This window comes from Sciurus carolinensis, chromosome 5 (genome assembly GCF_902686445.1).
Source record: "Sciurus carolinensis chromosome 5, mSciCar1.2, whole genome shotgun sequence".
Lineage (NCBI taxonomy): Eukaryota > Metazoa > Chordata > Mammalia > Rodentia > Sciuridae > Sciurus > Sciurus carolinensis.
In genome coordinates, this window is record NC_062217.1 from 141,809,118 (window position 1) to 141,830,238 (window position 21,121).

The 21,121-nt window shown below is 39.1% G+C and overlaps 1 protein-coding gene across 3 annotated transcripts in view; it reads left to right on the forward strand.

The window, feature by feature from the left end:
- Plce1 (phospholipase C epsilon 1) overlaps positions 1 to 21,121 on the forward strand; it is a 280,344-nt gene that overhangs the window by 223,000 nt on the left and 36,223 nt on the right. For all 3 annotated transcript variants that reach the window (XM_047553007.1, XM_047553006.1, XM_047553008.1), the window contains exons 12-20: positions 571 to 693; positions 782 to 918; positions 3,108 to 3,346; positions 4,985 to 5,046; positions 5,129 to 5,294; positions 8,529 to 8,636; positions 10,021 to 10,137; positions 11,440 to 11,598; positions 17,694 to 17,823. In XM_047553007.1, the coding sequence (XP_047408963.1) occupies positions 571 to 693; positions 782 to 918; positions 3,108 to 3,346; positions 4,985 to 5,046; positions 5,129 to 5,294; positions 8,529 to 8,636; positions 10,021 to 10,137; positions 11,440 to 11,598; positions 17,694 to 17,823 (1,241 nt within the window). The remainder of the gene's footprint in view (positions 1 to 570; positions 694 to 781; positions 919 to 3,107; positions 3,347 to 4,984; positions 5,047 to 5,128; positions 5,295 to 8,528; positions 8,637 to 10,020; positions 10,138 to 11,439; positions 11,599 to 17,693; positions 17,824 to 21,121) is intronic.

Below are 21,121 nucleotides of genomic sequence, written 5' to 3' on the forward strand. Positions count from 1 at the left end.
TACAGATATAATCCTTGACAAATTTGGCTTCTTTCCATTCTTAATGTTTTTCTGACTCATATTTTCCATTAATATTAAAAACTCTTCCTTATGTTCATTGAAGAACTGATTAAGAAAGGAAGAAAAGACATTGCTGTACCTAAAACATTCCTCTTAAGTGTCCTATAATTCAGATTATAGAAAAGAACACATATTATTTCCCATGGATTATGATTAATTCTGGACTCTTATTTAAGTGACTTTTTTCTTCAGAATCATGGAACTTTGGAGTTTCCCCCCGCATTGATCTGTTGTTCTAAAGAACTGTTTTGATTAGTAGAGGAATATTAACCTCAACATTGTGCCCTTATTAAATGGGATGGAAACATGATATGGTTTCGAGAGATGACATTTTATTTCCTCTTATATAATGTAGATCAAGGGAAGAAGAAAGTGAGTATGGGAAAACAGAATCAGCCTTAACTGACTTGCAATCCATCTTTTTGCTCATGTTGCTAATCAGAGAACATGTGTTAGGGCAAAGTGACTGGAGCATCCCAGTTTGCCCATGATGGCCATGTCTTTCTGCAGTGCCTGGAGCAGTAGCAGCTGGCATGGGCGAATCAAAGGAGGAATGAAGGGGTTCCAGAGCTTCATGGTTTCAGACAGTAACATGAGTTTTGTTGAATTTGTCGAGCTATTCAAATCATTCAGGTACGGCCTCAAAGTCCTTCTTACTCTTTCTCAGACACCCATTTTTATGACAATACCACATCAGAGTTGTTTTCTGTTCCTCACTCAGTGTAAGGAGCCGCAAGGACCTGAAAGATCTTTTCGATGTCTACTGTGTGCCCTGTAACCGGTCTGGCTCTGAGTCTGCCCCGCTCTATACCAACCTGACAATTGAGGAGAACACCAGTGACCTTCAGCCTGACCTAGGTTTGTTTAAAACTTTAAGATATCCCTTTGAGAACTTTCTGTCTAAAAATCAAGGTCAGAGATCCAGTCACAGAAACTCCCAGCCCTTCACACTTGATGTGTGGTTACCTGGAGTTAGGTGAAACTGAATTATTTCCCGAGGTCATTTGGGGCAGGTGCTATTGAAATGTTGGGCAAGGAAATTCATCCTTGTGGACTGGGGAGATAGCTCAGTCGGTAGAGTGCTTGCCTTGCAAGCATGAGGACCTGGGTTCGATCCCCAGCACCGCCAAAAAAAAAAAAAAAATTCATCCTTGTATGGTTCTGCCCATATGTTCCAGGATATTTAACCAATAGTGCCTTCCAGTCAATCCAACAATCAAAAACCCTTTCCTGACCATTTCCAAATGTCCACGAGGTGTATGGTCTGTAATAATTGAGAAACACCTGGCTCTTTCCTACCTACAGGCACAGGGATGCTCAAACCCAGGGCAGTAGTTGCCTGCTCTTTGACAAGGCTAGTCTTTGGTGACCACAGCACAGTACGCCTATATGAACATCCAAGACGTTTTTCCTACTGTGTACACCAGTGTCTCATTCTTCTATCCCACTTGCTATCATCACAATTCATGCTAATTTTTAGCCACCTGCCCATGTTAAGCCTGTTATTTTTTTCCCCTGTTCTTGCTGGAACTACAAATACAAAGAAGTAAAAGAAAAAAAAACTTTCTTTTTTTCATGCAGTTGCTTCATAATTATTTATATGTGTATGTCATCCTTAAGCTAAGAATTTACCTATTGTTCAAAATGTGCCTACTTATGGATTAGTCAAGTAACTGCGCTTTTAAAAAAATCATTAAACTTTATTTTGTTTTTTAAGGTTATGGAAAAAAATGAGCAGAATACAGAGTTTCCATATATCAACCCCACATCCCTGTCCACACAGACTTTCCCCTATTAGTAGTACCTTGCATTAGTGATGTGCATTTGTTGCAATTGAGTTAATGTTGATACATTCATTGTTAGTTACCGAAATCCATAGTTTATGTTAGGAATCACTCTGTTGTACAGTCTTTGAGTTTCAAAAAATATGTAATATGTACCCATCATAAGAGTATCATGCAGAATAATTTCACTACCCTGAAAATATCCTCTCTTCCATCTTTTCTTCCTCCCTTACACCCTCCAGTTCTTGGAAACTGCTGATTTTTTTACTGTCTCCATAATATTGCCTTTTCCAGAATGTTATATCATTAGAATCATATAGTATGTATACTTTTCAAACTGGTTTCTTTCACTCAGCAAAGTGCATTTAAGTTTTCCCATGTTTTGTTGCCACCTGATGGCTCGTTTCTTTTTAAACTAGATAATATTGCATTGTACGGAGGTACTGTACACAGCTTGTTTAATCCATTAATTTACTGAAGAATATCTTGGTTGCTTCCAAGTTTTAGCAATTATCAACAAAGATGCTATAAATATTGGTATATAGGTTTGTGTGTGGACGTTAGTTTTGAAGTTGTTTGGGTAACAAATGACTAACAATGCAATTGCTGGATCATATGGTAAGTCTATGTTTAGGTCTATAAGAAAGTACCAGATTATCTTCCAAAATGGCTAAAATTAAAATAACTGGTGTGAATGTGGACCAATTAGACCATTAGAACATTGCTGGTATCGATGTAAAATGGTGCAGCCATATATTTTGGAAGGCAGTATGACATTTACTTGCTAAACTAAACATACTCTTTCCATACAACCTAGTAACTGTGCCCCTTGAACATGTATCCAAATAAATTAAAATTTTGTGTTCACACAAAAACCTACCTACAATTTTTTGTAGTTGTAATTTTAAAGTACGTAAGAACCATAATTTTAAGAATACATCTTTTGTCTCTACATAAAGAAAAATGTAGACATAGTTATGCTCAAAACTGAACTCTGAATTGGCCTCCAGTCCCCATTGAATCTACCCTTAGTCCTCATAGGATTTCAATATCATCAACCTAGCTCTGAGTTTTTTTCTTATTTATTCATTGATTCGCTTTTTTATTCTCTCAACGACGTGAAGTCATTTATCAACACCGAGCCTGATTAATTAAGAGCGTCTCCAGTTTAATGAGTCCACAGCATCATTATCTGCAAAATGTACTTTGTGCAAGATGCTGGCTGAATAAAAAGCCCATGTTCTGGGGGTGGCTTTGTTTCAGATTTGTTGACCAGGAACGTCTCAGACTTGGGGTTGTTCATCAAGAGCAAACAGCAGCTCTCAGACAACCAGAGGCAGATATCAGATGCCATTGCTGCTGCCAGCATTGTGACTAATGGCACTGGGATCGAGAGCACCTCCCTGGGCATATTTGGGGTTGGCATCCTCCAGCTCAACGACTTCCTAGTGAACTGCCAAGGGGAGCACTGCACTTACGACGAGATCCTTAGCATCATCCAGGTGTGTGCTCCTTCTGTGTGTAATGCCTTGGACTTTTCCAATAATTTCCTGCTAAACGTTTACTCTTTCCGTGCTTCTTTCCAGAGGTTTCGCATCACAGACAGATTTGAGGGTTTAAAAAAAAAAAAAAAAATATATATATATATATATATATATATTAGTGTTTTTATTTAACATAGAATTAACATAGACCCCCACATGCATTGTCTGTGACTCAGTGACTGTTAGGAGTCAGTATGTAATTCCTTCTTGTCTTTCTAGCATATGCAACAGAATTAGTCTAGGTCTCCATCTTCTTTTCTCATTTAACAAATGTTTATTTGCACCTCCTATGCTAGCTCTGTTCCAGGAGCTAGGAATATAGTAGTGAATGAGATCAGAATTCTGGCCCTCAGTGTAGCTTACATTCTAGTGGTGAGGCAAACAGTAAACAAAAATAGAGTGTAGTTTCAGATAACAATGAGTTATGGGGAAAATTCAGCAGAGTAAGTCAGTGAGCTTCTGAGGAAAGAGTGTTCCAAACAGGGAGCAGCAAGTCAAAGACTGAGGCAGGAGTGAGCTCCAGGTTTAAGGGGAATAACAAACAAGCTGATATAAGGAGAACTACATAAGCCAGGCAGAGAATGGCAGACATGATTTTTAAGTGCGTTTCCGGGAGCTGAATCATCTAGGCCTTTTAGGCCCTGGGAAGGAGGCTGACTTTAGTCCATGTGAAATGGAAAACCTTTGGAAATTTTTGAACAGGAGAGTAACATGATTTATGTTTTCAAGACGTCACTCTGGCTACTTTGGAGAATAAACTACGCTGAAGAATAGAGGCAGAGACCTATTAGGAGACTACCCTCGTAGCCCAGGCCAGAGGTGGTGATGATTTAAACGAGAGAGCAGCAGGAGAGAGGGTGGGGACACTGTTCAGTGTGACTGCGTCACTTGCATCAGAATTAGCCTTAGTGCATGATTGGGAATCAGCGTATTAGCTATCCAACAGACGAACTTAATCACTAAATATATGGGAGTAGCCAGGCACAGTGGCACACACTTGTAATCCCAGCAACTCTGAAGGTTGAGGAAGGAGGATGGCAAATTCGAGGCCAGCCTCACCAACTTATCAAGACCCTGTCTCAAAATAAAAAGCAAAAAGGACTAGGCATGTAGCTCAGTGGTAAAGTGCCCTGAATTCCATTCCCAATACCAAAAAAAAAAAAAAAAAAATAGTGAGACTATTATGTTGTTGAGTGCCCACTGTAGTTTGAGTTCAGGTGTAGTACTATGCGAATTATCTCCTTTCACCTCCCACCTACTCAATGGTAGCTACTATTATGATCCCCGTTTTCACCTGCATAAACTGATGTGCTTTGTTTTCATATAAATCAGCCTTAAATTCTTTTCTCTTGCTCCGCTTTTTTCTCTTAAATAAATATGCTTAGTATAATAAACTCACATATAATAAATATTTTCTTTTGGACTAAAAAACTACATCTTACTGCTATATTACTAAATTAGTTCAAATATTTGGTTTAGATGTTTCCTGATGAAAAAAGAACAAGTTTAAAAAATGATGTGGTGGGGTTTTTTTTTTCCCCTCTTAGTTTCCTTTACCTAAATAACAACTTTTTCTTTTTTTTGTATCCCATGCAGAAGTTCGAACCTAGCATCAATATGTGTCATCAGGGATTAATGTCATTTGAAGGATTTGCAAGGTAACTTTTAAAAGATCTTTGGCCCGTCATTTAAGAATATAAGTTGCTCTCATACAGTCTTAAGAAAATGTGTTTCGTCTAGGTTTCTGATGGATAAAGATAATTTTGCCTCGAAAAATGATGAGTCACAGGAGAACTTTAAAGAATTGCAGCTACCCCTCTCCTACTATTACATTGAATCTTCACACAATACCTACCTCACGGGCCATCAGCTCAAAGGAGAATCCTCAGTAGAACTCTACAGCCAGGTACCGAGAAGGCCACTTACAATGTGGTTTCCATTAAACCTTATTATTTATATAACCCCCAAGGTCATGAAAACCTGACCCCGGTTCCTTCAAAGAGCTTATAAACTAGGACATGTGAAACGCGAGGAGCCATGATGTGTGGGAAAACTGCCTATACATACAGCAGTTGTTTTCTTTACTTCTTTTTGTTTTGTTTTGTTTTCCTCTTTATCTATACTTAACCCTTATTCTAGGCATAAAAAATAAAATAAAATAAAATAAAAAAATTTGTTTGAGACTCAGTAGCTTTTAGATCCTAGCCTGACCTACTCCTACTAAAATTAGATTTTCCCATGGGAAAACTATCTAATCATTTCACTAAATGCTAAATAAATCAATATATTGTAGTGGGAAACATAGTAGAAAATGCAACTTTCTTACGGAGCTAATCCCAAAATATTGTTTGTTTTGCTTTTTGCATTTTGTTAGACAATCAATCCGTCCCTATGGTAACCAACTTGAGGAAAAAAAACTTTGCACAGACGGGAGGCACTGTCCCTCCACATTCATGGGAATGTTCTATGAAAGAGTGAACCGTCTGGACTGGGAAAAGCACATCCTTTTGACCTACACATCCAGCTCTCAGTGATCTGCATGTTGGTTGCCTGTCTGTCACATTGTCTACAACTTCCTCTTTTAAGCTGCCTGTGTTTTGAACTCCCACAAGAAGTTAATCAGAAAGGATCTAGGCTAGGTCCAGGGAATATAAGTGTGTGGTTGTGTACCTATGGGCCCAAGTTTGAAAATCATATCAGTATTGTTTACACAACCCCAGCAGCAATGAGTTTCCTTTGTTCTCCAGATTAGTCCAGATATTCCTCATAGCAAGGGGTACATTTTTGTCCCAAAGCTTATCTAGATGAAATCTGTATTTTTTAACTGTTTTCTAATCGAAATTTATTGTGAAATGAAGACTCAGTGTCCTTAGGATAGTGATTTTCAAAATAGAAGCCTGTTAAGGGGCCTCAGCTGCTAACACTGAGATGAGCAAACCACAAAGTGGGAATCCTGGTTACGCTGCCCTACTCCTTGAAGTGCTGCCCTTCTGTGTGCTTTCCTTGTTGGCCTTCCATTTACACAGATAATTCAAAATCAAAAGAAATTTGAAATCTATTGTTCTATCAGAAATAAATGTATAAATATAATACATATATACATACACACATACACAGATAGGATATATGTGTGTATATATGTATATATGATATGTGTGTGTATACATGTATATACACATATATGTATACAGAAATGAGGCACATGTGTACATATACATATATCCCATTTGTGTATCCCTGTTGATACATACACACATACAAGCCTGTGCACATATAACATATATAAGTACAAACATACTTATCTTTGCATATCTACACATTCATGTGTGTGTGTTATGTGTGTGTGTTTTTTCCTCCCAGGAAAATAAGCAAGGGTTAATGCCTTAGCTTTAATTCCTACTTTATTATTTGACTTCAGTTTTCACAGTTTTCGAATAAGGCGCAAGAACCCTCCAAATATACTCATGGATGTGATTAAACTAGTGTCAGATCCCTTTTACTTTGTTTCTAACCACTCTCCTCTCTTCCTCAGTCCTGCTAGTTACTTCCTATCATTTCTCTCCAGGGCAGATGAAAAGTCAGAATAACCCCTGTTCTTCTTACCTGGAATTTCCAACCCTGGTCTTCTAGTTATACATGGAGGTTTTAAGGTCATGCAGCCTTTGGTAAAGACATTTAGTCTTTTCATGCTGAAAACCCATCCAATCTGTTGCCTGTTCCTGGACGTTCTTCCCAGCCTGGCAGCGTCACCCCAGAGATGAAGCACCCTCATGTCCCACCTGCCATATTACAATCTTCAGCCCAAGACAGTGTACTTATAGATACACTAGCTGTTGCCAGGAGCTGGTGACCTTGGGATTCCAGGCCACAGACTATGCTATTTAATGGGAAGAACCAAGCAAGTGTCTCACACAAAAATATTAAAATAAGTGGCATTCCACTATCTGAATTCAGATAGTGCAACTAAAGTTGCAGAAACTTTAGTGGCCACTAAACCCCAGTAATGGGTTTCTATCACATGGAAATAGTTATGTGGATTCTCAAATCAGTAGGTTCATTCATAGATATATCAGCTTCTTGATTTCAATTACCTTTCCATCATGTTATAATTGTTTAAGATGATCTACAGATAGTCATGGAGAAAGAGGAGGAGGTTGCTCCAAACAGATGTTACAGAGCTCAAACCCAAGCACATGTGTTAGGATCCCTGCTTCCAGTTTTAGATCCAGGACAGGCAATGGGTATATCACTTCATCTGATTCATTGGTGGTGTTTCCTGCAGTACTTTGCTGAAGAGCTTATGAGCCTGGGGGGCAAGTGTGCTAATTTTATATATATATAAATTTTTTATATATATATAAATTTTATATATATATAAATTTTTTATATATATATAAAATTAGCACACACATATATATATATATATATATATATTTTATTGGTGCATTATTGTTGTACATAGTGGTGGAATTTATTGTTACATATTCATACATAAGTGTGCCAAAATTGATTAACTGGTGTCTGCTAGGCATAGGGAAGAGGGGAATTTATTTCTTCTCTAGATGCTGTTTTGGGATTAGTCAAGCAAATCCTTGATAATTCCTTACTTCTACTCTCCTTACATGATACATTTTCATAGCAAAGATGTTTTCTCATTGCTAAATTTGGGTCTTAATGGAGAATATTTTATACAGACTGGCTTCGTATAAATGTTTAGTCAACCCGGTAAGGATCAATGGTCTCAATTCTTCCAGTCTGTGGCATCAGCGCCTTTACTTCCATTGAAGTCTAACCATATAGGGCCCTTGCCTGGCTCTCTAATTTCAAGATGTGCTGTTTGAAGGAATCAATGGGAGTTAAAAAAAAAAAGAAAAGAAAATGTTTTTGCTATCAAATTTTACCTGCCAACAATATTCAGCTCTGGTAAATACTCCTTTCTACCTTAATCTGTTCTCTCCATTCCCCAAACCAGATTAATTGTGGACTTTGGACAAAATGCAATATTTCATTTAGATTTTATACCCTTCTGTTTCATCCCTGAGTGCAAACACAGACTGATATGTAAACTATGTGCTAGGTTCGGTTTGAAGCTTCATCTCTAGGTGCTCATCTGGGGTGGATTCATTCATTACTCATACAGGTCCTCTTGCAAGGCTGTAGGAGCGTAGAGCTGGACTGCTGGGATGGAGATGATGGGATGCCCATTATTTATCATGGACATACACTGACAACCAAGATTCCCTTCAAGGTAATGCTTTAGCACTTCGGTCAAATAAAATCATGTAGAGAAATTGTCTTCATTGTCAATCAAATTAGTCACTTCACCAAATTACATTTTAGATTAAGGATTCTTAGGCTGGATCTGAATGAATACTTCTCAAAAATGTTAGCAGTATTGTGCAGAGTGTGCACATGTCCATCTTTATAGAATTTGATCTATAGCTCTTATTAACTCTTATTCAGCCAAAATTTACTAACTATTATTTTATGGTAGTTAGAATGTAATGATATTATTGCAATTTTTCACAGTATAATGATATATAAAGGCAGGATCTGTCCTCTTGCTCTGGGAATTACAGGTCAATTTTTCCTGGTATTCTGCTGACAAAAGCCAATATTGTATGTTAGGATACAATTAAATAATTAATATTATAAAGTAATTAGAATTATATACACCTGGGAAGATGGTCATCTAAGAAGATTGGTCTCATGGGATTATTATTTCAAATTCTGGATAGCATAGAGGGTCTTGGGCATATAACATCACTTTTTTCTGGACTGTGGTCAGACTGGGAAGGAATATTATTCTTTTCATCTTATATTCAGAGATAGTAACTGAAATACATTTTCTCTGACTCATTTTCCTGTTCATGACTCTTAAAACTCTTGTACTTATAGATGGAAAGATGAGTTGATAACTATGTTTACAGACATGTGAATAGATTTGATATGTCTTATTGCCCCAAATAAATTAACTTCTTAAAGTATCTCATATTTGATGCTGCAACTAAAAAGTGTCTTTTACCTACAATATTCTCTCTATATCTCTGAATTGATTTGTTCAAATCAACATAATGATAGCTGTTGTAGTAGTATGGTAACAAGGCTCAAGATGAACAGTTTAATGTCATAAAATAGTCTGGTCTCTTGCTTAATTTGAAAAATCTTCAACCCTCCATATCTAGGGGTACCACATTCACAGATTCAACCAATCACAGATCATATATATTTGGTGAAGAAAATTGTGTCTTTACTGAATTTTTACAGACTTTTTTTCTCTTTGCATTATTCCCTAAACAATACAGTATAACAACTATTTACATAGCATTTACACTCCACCAGTTACGATAAGTATTCCAGAGATTATTTGAAGTATCTGGGAGGATATGTGTAGATTCTATGCAAATACTACACCATTTTATATAAGAGACTAAAGGATCACAGATTTCAGTGTCTGTGGGATCCTGGAATCAACCCCCTGCAGATACTGAGGGATAATTGTACATTTAAAAAGATAAAAATCACCTCTGGCCAGAGTCTGCTGAATGCAATTGAGATGCTTTCTGTCTGTGATATAGTGCCTTGCTTTCTGACCACCCCGGACAAATATCTGACTGTTTTGGCTCTCATAGGATGTGGTTGAGGCCATAGATCGCAGTGCCTTCATCAACTCTGACCTGCCAATCATCATATCCATTGAGAACCATTGTTCATTGCCTCAGCAACGAAAAATGGCAGAAATTTTCAAGGTGAGTCCCAACCACAAGGCAGGATGGTATCTTGGCCCTTGTCTTGCTTGTCTTTGGGCTTTAAATGGGACGGTTGGACTTTGGCCATGAAACACATGCTACTAAGAGCCTGTAGACCTGAGAAATGGGGCTTCCCTGGGAGCTTGGATCTCCTCTTGGATGGTCCCTCATTTCAGCTAGAGTGACATAAGCATTGTTCTCTGACTTCTTCCAGAAAAACCTTAAGAATAGACCAACTCTGCAACACCTCTAGAACCAAGTCAGGGATGCCAAGATATCACCTGTCAGTTATTTGTGGAAAAACTGAAGTTATTTTAAGTCAAATCTTTTTGTGACCTATACTACAATTCAGGAATCCAAGTTAGCACAGGGTCTAGACTAGTCAGAAATGTTGTATATTAATAGACAGCCTTCCTTATAAAAGGGAATTATAATGCAGACAGATTTAGCAGAGACATTACATTAGACTTCCCCCCTCCTCCAATGACAGAATCATGTGTGGAAACATGGCTCTTAGTGGGAGGGAAGGGCATCAACAGAGGGAAGTGTCCCCCAATACTAATGCTAACAAAACGTAAGCCTTTCATATTGTTTTGGCCCAAGATTTGATTTGTTCCTTTTAAATAAAAAAAAATATTAAAAATACAAATTGCCACATTTTCTACCCTCACTCCAGTTAATCACCCTGTCTACCCTTTTGAGACCAGTGCTCAAGAATCTCTGTAAGAATGGTTTCTGCAGTTCTTGATCCTATGCGAGAGCAAATTTTCCCTAATACCTTTGTTTTCTTTTTTTTGTTGTTGTCAATGGGCCTTTATTTTTATTTATTCATATGTGGCACTGAGGATCGAACCCAGGGCCTCACACATGCTAAGCAAACATTCTGCCACTGGGCCATACCCTTAGCCTCCTCCCTGTTACCTTCTGTCTTTGTTCTAACTTCCTGTTCCTTCCAAGGTTCCTAAACTTCTGACTTCTTATCCTCATTGGAACAGACCACATTCTACCATAGCCTCCAACTGAATCTGTTTTCTTCTTTCATCCATCAGACCCCAGAACATTTCCCTGAGTCTTAGAGCTGGCCCCAGCTGCAGAGTGACCTAGATCTCACTCTGTCCTGAATCCTCCCTTCCTTCCAGTAAGAAACTTGAAGGGGAAATAAACAACTCCTTTCCTCGTTCCTCTTCCTGGGATTTTTAAAACAATTTGGCCAGCCTGAATTATCCAGTACATTTAGGAAATATAGACATATTTAGCAAGCAGAGATAAGAGACCTGGTGTGTTTTCCTTTGTTCCTTTTAGACTGTGTTCGGAGAAAAGCTGGTGGCTAAATTCCTATTTGAGACTGATTTCTCAGATGATCCGATGCTTCCCTCACCCGACCAACTTAGGAGGAAAGTACTTCTTAAAAACAAGAAGCTAAAGGCCCATCAGACGCCAGTGGACATCTTAAAGCAAAAGGTACCCTCTTGTTAAGCAGAATATGAAAATGCTGTATGCTCAGAACAAAGAAATCAATGTCATTTGGACCTTTCCAATGCCCTGCTGGGTAATCAGTTTTTGAACATTGAGTTCCCTTGAATGGTGTAATTTGCTTTTTGACTTTCCATTTCATAAACCAATTCTCTCATCCACTCACCTGAATTTTTTATCTTGTGAAATTGTTCCCACATAGAATGTACCACTGTTCTTTAATTTATTCTGTGTGGGATGAGAGAATTCTAGTGTGTCTCTAGAATCAGGCTTCAGAGCTATCAGTCCCAGGGATTGCGATAGTCCCCCTTTAGAGAGAGCCCCCTTTAGGAGAGCCTTTGGACTTGCGGTCTGTAGTAAAAGCCTAACATCCCTGTGATCCCAGTGTGTCATGGTGGCATGTTGACCTCAGGGTGTTTCTGCTCCTGCCTCACCCACAGAGATCTGGGCCAAAGCCTCAGAACCCAGCCTGTGGATCTATGCAAAAGTTCAATTTTGGGACACTGGGTTCATAGGCCCAGCTGCACCCATTTGCCCCACAGAGTAACAACTGCCAAAAAGAACTTGTCTGTTGACCCTAAAACATTACTTTTGAAACTTAAAGCAACCAAGAGTTGCTGCGTGAATCAGCCCCACCCAAGGGCAGGATTGCTACAACACAAGAGGCAGGGTATTCAGAGCCCTAACTAGACTGTAGCCTGGAGTTTCGATTTTCTCTGTGCCACTTTCTCCAAGCCCCCCAGACCTTTTCCAGTCCTGCTTTGGTGGTTTCTAGAGAACAGAGAATTCAGTACAATGAATTGGAATCTACTCCTAGTTCATTAATACAAAATGTCAAGTCAAATGGAGTCAAGTGTCTAGTTGGATTTAGTTAAATAGTCAACTTGGCACAATCATCGATCCTTCTTAAAGCCTTAATTTGTAGACCTCACAAGCAGGCTCTGCGTTTAAAACCTGAAAGATATGAACATGATGTTGCAGGAAAAAAAATAGTAGGTGGGAAGCTGAGATATAGGGTCCTAGCCATAAACTGTGTCACAGATCAGCCATGTGACCATGGACCAGTTAATCTTTCTGTGCCTCCATTTCTTCCTCTGTAAAATGGGAATGTTATAGTAACTGGCCTTAGCAGATTTCTAAAGTGTCTTCATCCCAAGTGCCCTTCAGTCCACTCCAAAAGAGCCACGTGGAGTCAGGTGGTTATTGCTCCTGTCTGGTTCTCCCCTCTCTTGCGGAAGTTGCTCCAGATTGCAATTCAGCCTCTTCATTTATGGAATGGAAAACTGAAGCCTGGCCATTTGCACATTTGCGTGACTTTCTCAAAGCCACCCAGTCAGAAGAGTAGAGGTAGAACTCAGACTTGGATCTTCAGGCAGGACTTTTCACTGATAATACAGAAGTCAGGATGCGGTGATAGACTTACTGGGGCACTTTTTTAAAAAAAAAACAAATTCGGAGGTCCCAAATCTCACCCACAAAAATATGAATTTTGGAAAGAGAAGCCTGGCCATCTATTTATTGAAAAATAATTCTTGCCAGATGCGGTGGCACACGCCTGTAACCCAGAGGCTTAGGAGACTGAGGCAGGAGGATCACAAGTTCAAAACCAGCCTCAGAAACTTAGTGAGGCCCTACGCAACCTAACAATACTCTGTCTCAAAAGAAAAAAAATAAAAAGGACTGGGATGTGACTCAGTGGTTAAGCAATCCTGGGTTCAATCTGTGGTACCAAAAAAAAAAAAAAAAAAACAGAACAGAGAAAAACAAAAGAAAAATAATTCATATTTCCTGGAAGTTTGAGAAACACTGCTTATCTACTGTTTTCTTCAGAATGAGTTACCTCGTTCAAAAGCCTAAGGCAGTTACTGTACAGGAGACTTGTTCTTGGAAGACCAGTTCCACTCTTTCCAATCCCCTTTTTATTTTCTAAGTTCTCACAAACCAACTAATTAGTAATCTGTTCTGGAACATTGTCAAGTGTCACTTTGACACTGCCCACAGTGTGATTTCCACAACTCACCTCTTCCTCCCTTTGGAAAAACGAGACTCTTATCCAATCCAAATTGTCCGAGACTCGCAGTCACCTCAATGATTTCCCGGCAAGTACTGGCCCGGATTCCAGTCTCGCCCTCAGGGCCTTTCTTTCCTTCTCTGGCAGGTTGTGGATCTAGACCTGATGCTCTGACCACACACGAGGCCAGGTGAAGTGACAGATCCAGGGTGCTCAGATCTAACCCCTCAATTAGAAGACCTGGGTCATTTCCTTGCCAAGAACTCACCTAACAGTGAGGATGGACTGACTCAGGGCAGGATTCCTAGAGCCCAGCTCCTGCCTCAGGTTTGTGCCGAGGCTTTTCCTGAGTCCTCCCGACTACACCCTACAGAATTCTCTAGGAGTCTTACCATGTGTCCTACACTCCAGTCCCCTAAATTCAAACAGTTTGCACTCACTGATGGCTGGCTCTGTGCAGGTGCCAGAAGAGAAAAGAGTGAGATGCAGCTCCTGCCTGGCCCCATAGGGGCATCTCTTCATCTGAGCCCAAGCTCAAACCCTCTAACCTATATCTGAGCTGCTTTTTAAAAAATTTGTATTTTTTCAGACAGCATTTTGATTCATTGTACACATATAGGGTACAACTTTTCATTTCTATGATGTACACAATGTAGATTCACACATTCATGTAATCATACATGTACATAAGGTAATTCTGTCTGTCTCAGTCTACTATCTTTTCTTCCCCCACCCCCTCCTGCCCCATTTTCCTCTACACCATCCAAAGTTCCTCCATTCTTCTCTTACCCCCCACTTACCCCACCACCCTGCCATTATGTATCATCAGCCACTTATCAGAGAAAACATTTGGCTTTTGGTTTTTTGGGCTTGACTTATTTCATTTTCCAACTTCATCCATTTACCAGCAAATGCCATAATTTTGTTCTTCTTTATGGCTGAATAATATTCCATTGTGTATATATACCACAGTTTCTTTATCCATTCATCAATTTAAGGGCATCTAGGTTGGTTCCAGAATCTAGCTATTGTGAATTGAGCAGCTATGAACATTGATGTGGCTGCATCACTATAGTATGCTGACCTTAAGTCCTTTGGGTATAAACCAAGGAGTGGGATATCTGGGTCAAATGGTGGGTCCGTTCCAAGTTTTTTGAGGAATCTCCATACTGCTTTCCAGAGTGGTTGCACCAAATTGCAACTCCACCAGCAAGATATGAGTGTACCTTTTTCCCCACATCGACACCAACACTTATTATTGCTTGTGTTCTTGATAATAGCCAGTCTAATTGGAGGTAGATGAAATCTTAGGGTGGTTTTAATTTGCATTTCTCTAATTACTAGGGATGATGAGCACTTTTTCATATATTTATTGATCACCTGTATATCTTCTTCTGTGAAGTGTCTGCCCAGTTCCTTATCCCCCTGAGTTGCTTTTATGCAAGGATTCAGGCCCTCTTTTTTCTGCCTCAGAATAAGTAGGCTATTGCAACGGAGAAGGGCATCAGCTCTTGGCTGGCTGTTCAGCCACCTCTTCCATGCTTCCTGCTTCCTGCCCCCGGGAAGTATTCAAGCATTTCATACACAGCTTTCTGACACTGCTGTCTTTGATCCTTAGATAGCATCCTTCCTCCACATGGTTCTGACACTTCTGCAGGAGGGTCTGCCAGGCCATGTGCACCGTCATTCCCACCCAGCACTTGGCCATAACTGAGTGCACCAAGTCAGGCCTTTTCTCTTAGCAGTGAAACACACACTTACTTGCTTTTGTGACTGACTTGTGCCTAGAAGAGAATTCCCTAGGTTCTGAAGAGCACTGGTCCTGTCAGACACTCTGAGGAAAAGCAAGAAAGGGTGAAAGGAAAGGAGGGAGGGATGGAGGGAAAGAAGAAGAAGGAAGATTGATTCCCAGGTTAACTGAGCATGAGAATTGCTGCTCTGGAAATCTTGGAAAAATACAGTGTCCTTTAGCATATTAAATAAAAACTATGGGAAGCCCCTGGAGTGGGAACAGGTTTCAGTTTGGTTAAGCTACTGTTTCCAAACTTTCACTCTGTTTTGTGGTTACTGAATTTTCAGTTTTTCCGTATCAGCTATTAACACCCACAGAGCTCTAGAAATCCCATTTTGAGAAATCCTGGCCCAGACAATGACCAATTATCTGGAATGGACTGCATGTACAATATTATATCTGGATATAGACAACAGGCTAAACTGTATCTTCCTTCAGTATATATTTTTATGATGAAGATAATATCACCACATTTTATAAAATATAGGGAGTAGAGAAGTATTTGGAAAATATACATAATTCCAGGGCCAAATGTAACCTCTATTATAGGAGTTCTTAACCTCGGTAATACCCACAGCTAGAACTCGGGGCACTCATGAATGCAAAGGGAAACAAATTACATCTTTTTTGGGGAGGGGTACCAGGGATTGAACTCAGGGGCACTCGATCACTGAGCCACATCCCCTGCCCTATTTTGTATTTTATTTAGAGACAGGGTCTCACTGAGTTGCTTAGCACCTTGCTTTTGCTGAGGCTGGCTTTGAACTCTCCATCCTCCTGCCTCAGCCCCTGAAGCAGCTGAGATTACAGGTGTGCCCCCCTGGCACAAATTACGTTTTTAATTTTACTAACCTCTTGCTGAAATTTAGCATTTCCTCTGATTGTAAACATAGGGAACAAACCACAACAGTGTTGACAGCACCCTATCTTTGTCACCAGTTCAGATGACAGGACTTTTATTTTTTTTCATGTAACTTCACAGTCATCACTAATACCTCCAAGAATTATTTATGCTCATCATATTTTCAAAGACATTACATCACCTATCACCTACCACTGTATGTTTTTTACTGTGTTAATGAAGAAACAAATGGGTGCCACAGCATACAACTGTAGTCCCAGCAACTTGAGAAACTAAGGCAGAAGGATCACTTGAACCTAGGAATTTAAGACCTGACTAAGCATTGTAGCAAGACTCCCTCTCACAAAAAAGGCATGGGGGCTGCATTGGAGCTCAGTGGTAGAGCACTTGCCTAGCATGCATGAGGTCCTGGGTTCCACCCCTAGCACTGCAAAAAAAAAAAAAAAAAAAAAAAAAAAGAAAAGAAAAGAAAACACATAAATCCTCACAATACAAAACTTGTTTTTCAAACCTTTGACAACTCTATTCAACACTATTTAATTCCTTTATAATCATTTTATTTTATGCATTTAAAACACCATTCTGAGAAGGGATTCTACCCCATCAGACTGCCAGAAAGTTCTGTGACACAAAAATCAATCAAGAACCCCTTCTGTGTTAACATTTTAATATTTTTGTCTTTTATTAATATCATTGTATATAATTACACTTTGTACATGTATAGAATAAGATACAGAATTATATAACTATATGAACACATACATATATGCATGTATAAATATAATATATGCATACACACACAATTCCATGTCCTTTATTTAATAAATGACCTCCCTCCCCGCACACATCAAATTTCGCAAAGTTTCTAAGTCTGTTTTTTAAATCTGATTTACAGTTCAGTAAAGTCTGTTAAAAAAGAACTTTCTTCAAACTGGCAACTCTTCTTTTGATCTTTGTCCATAGAAATTCTAACATTGTTCTCAAGGTCAGAGAAATTATATATTACTTTAAGAAAGAAAAAAATGAGAGAGGAGTTTCTCAGCAGAGACTTACTGTTCCAGAATTGATGGGTTTGATTCACATCTTCAGTCATTAAAGACAGATGCTGATTTTTCAAGGCACCAAAGTTTTCTCTCAGGTTTTTGCCCCAGGAACCTAGGGAGCTGGGCACTACACCCAGGTTCTTTGTAATTGTTTCTAAAAGCTCCAGGATTATTCCTGTAGGAATGCTGGCATTTGTCCAAGTTTTAACATTGCATTTCAAATGAATCTAGATGTTTTGTTCCTCTCCTAAATGAATCAAAATAGGATAATCCACTTTTAATTACTGTAGTAAGCCTTAAGTGGTAGTTTGGACGGTTCTAAGTGAAAGTTCAGTTGGTTGGCATCTGTAGTCATTAATGATTGCTTTCTTACAGGCTCATCAGTTAGCATCCATGCAAGCACAGGCTTATAATGGTGGGAATGCCAATCCCCCACCTGCCAATAATGAGGAAGAGGAAGATGAAGAAGATGAATATGATTATGACTATGAATCCCTTTCTGACGGTAAGAGAAACAAGAGCTCAATGCTGTGTGTAGAGAAAAACTTGAATGATTTTTCCTTTCTCCCCGCCCCTCCCCTGGTCCCCCAGATAAGCCTTAGCTCTATAGATCAAGAATACAGATTGTTGCAGGCCCTATAGCCCATCTCCTAGAGTGCCTGCCTCGCATGCTCGAGGCCCAGGTTCGAGTCCCCAGCACTGTGGGATTGCGGAAATAACAAAGAACACAGATTGTTATGTTATTGTCTGGAAGTTTCTGAATCCAGGCACCTAGCGAGGAGCAAGGAAGGAAAGGGATTCGTTCTTTCACCCATCATGACCACAACCGGTGCAGGGAGCACATTCCTAGAGAAAGACAGAATGATAGAAGAGAAGTTGCTTCCACCCTTCCCGTTTCTGATGTGGCTAAGGCTCTGGGCAGTTTTAAAACCGGGACTGAATCTTTTCTTTCTCCTCCACCGCCAATAGGGGGCAGCATCGCTACTCCGTGCTGTCTTCTCGTTTTGACTCTGACTTTCTAGGAGGATAGAAAATAAAGGCGCCTCATTCCCCTTCCCTCCCTGGTTCTCAGATTACTAAACCAACAAGACATTTCCTTCTGGCCCCACCAAAGAGGAAAAAAACAAAAAACAAAAAAAAACAGTAGAGATGGCTAATGACACAATACCAAAAAGTCAAATGAATAACGTTACCCACAAGTTACTAGTAAAGGATTTTACTCATGTAAGAATTCGGTTTCAAGTGTTTCATTTGCTCTAAATTAGTGTATTTGCTGGAGATGGCAGAATGTGTTCTCCCGCACCTTTGCTGATATTGAACTGTTTCTTGGGTGTCTTCTGAAAGCAAGCAATGCAGTAATGAGAAAATGACAAGGTTCCTATTTATATAAACATTATATATGTAGCATATGTTGTTTTCATGTTGACTAATTGTTTCACTAAGTATGTATTTAGCCCCAAACTATTGTCCACTTACTAGTGGTGTGACAACTCAGCCACCCTCCTCTCAATATCTGCTTCTCACACTCAGGTTGTCTCCAATCATGTTTCAGTTCCATGAGCCACCATCACCAATGACAGTTCTGTCTTTTTCTGCCCCAAAATATAATACCAGGCTGTGTCCATTTCATGTTTGTTCTTCATATTAGTTGTTTGTTTTATATCATCAACTTAAAGCCAATTTACTTGACCCAAAACTCCATGAGATAATAAGAGGAACACAACTAACCAGATATGAAAAGGGAGAAAATTGAAAGGAGTCAAGGCAATTTATTTATAGCCTATTCCTGAAAAGTGAAGGAAATGTGGACATTTTTATATAGATTTATTCTTCCCCATGGATTTCTTTTACATTTGTGGTAATTTCCCATAGAGAAAAAAATTATACAGAAATGAAATGAAAACCACACTTAAGAAATCAATCAATGCAGATGTCATTTAACCCTGTAAGAAGTTAGTCTAGTGGAAAACAAATTCACTTTCCATCATAAATTACTCCTGTATGCTTTATGTACTTTTGAGAACAAGAAAGAAGGTTTTTTACAATCATTATTATTATGGGCATTTTTTTATTTACAAATGATAAAATGAACAGGTGGAAGAAGGATCTATTTTTTCAGTTAGGAGAATAAAATTCAATCCTACCCCACTAAATTTCTAAGACAGTTGCATGCATTTTTTTTAATCAGCGAAAAAAAGGGCCCCATCAGGCTCAGCTTCAACGGTCTGTGAGTCCTTGGGCAATGTCCTTTTCTCCTTCTTGGCTTAGGTGCCTCTGATATATAAAAAAAAGTTTCTGTGAAGTGTTTGGTGATCTTCTCCCCTACCCCTCAAATTCTAGCACTAATACTGTAATCTATGATAACTTCAATCCATTCCCAACACGTGATTATTTCCCACTCTATCGAAGATCCCACTGACTAGCTGATTCCCAAATAGGCCTTGCAGTTGTGCTGTACCTTGTTGAAGCTTGTCCTATGAAGGCTTCCATATGTGACTATTAAATGCCTTATCTAGTGTATAGTTTCTCCATGGTGGTCTAAGTGCTGTGTTCATCTCTACTTTCCTCTACTGTTTCCACTTTTCCCAACTGGAATAAAAAGAAAATAGAATCCTGCCTGCTGGGGAAACTAGAATCCTGGCTGCTTCTTAGGAGGACTCTGAGTTTTCTATGCTTCTTGTAATAAGTCCCTCTGAGAAACAGAAGCTGTGACCAGTCACCTCTGAGAAATAAATGTGCTCTCAAAATTCTGCACACATTTGCAGGAGCTTCACCAGCCTCCTGAGGGCCACCGAGGAAACCCGTCTCTGAAGTCAGGGTCCCCAGTGTGTCTCTATGACATCTCTAGTCTTCAGTTTTCATACCCATAAGATAAAGAAATGAACCTAAATCCTCTCTTGGCTATAAAAGTGAGATGACACCCAGCCACAGAATTATTTCAAGAAAACTCTAAGGAAGTTATGAGGGTTATGTATTTAACTTTGCTACTAATTGCCACTCTGCCTTTTGGATCATAAATTCTTAATGGATATTTATTTCATTTAATTTCCACGCATGTTATTGTTCACTTCAACTAGTTTTAAACATACACTGGAGCACAAGTTTGAATTTACAACGTAATATATGCATGTTTTATAACAACAACTGCAAGATTTTAACAAATTAACTGATTTCTGTCATTTGAACTAAACTTATACTGGGAGTATCACAACTGTCCATAATTGAAAATATGTAATATGAATGTGGCCACTGATAGCATGATTAATAGTAACGATGTTTGCATATATTTATTGCTAGCCCTTGCGTACGTGTATAGTCAAAGTATTAAATCTACCAAACATATCTTGTTTTCTTTATCTTGTAATCTAAGCTGTTATTTATGCTTTGCTTCATGTCTTAGTTTAATTTATCTGGCTTTTTGTCTCATTTCTCCTTACTTGTATACCCTGTCTGATTCTGTTTTTCTGTAGCAGATGTACTTACTGCTTCCCCTGCTCCTAACAGTCAGGAAGGTAAACATCACCTGAAATGGACATTTTAACTGCATGGGTATCAGCATTATGTTTCCAACATCTTGGGCCTGATGAGCATGAAGTTGTGACACTTTTGTGAATACAAATGTAATGAAATCATTGGTCTAGTTTACTTCTTGGCAGCCCGCCTGATTTGCTACAAGGATATTTTGGTCTAAGCATTTGTAGTCTGATGAGTGTGAAATTAGCTTTCTTGTTTTTCATATTAAAAGAGTATAATCATAGGGTTGGGGATATAGCTCAGTTGGTAGAGTGCTTGCCTTGCCTTGA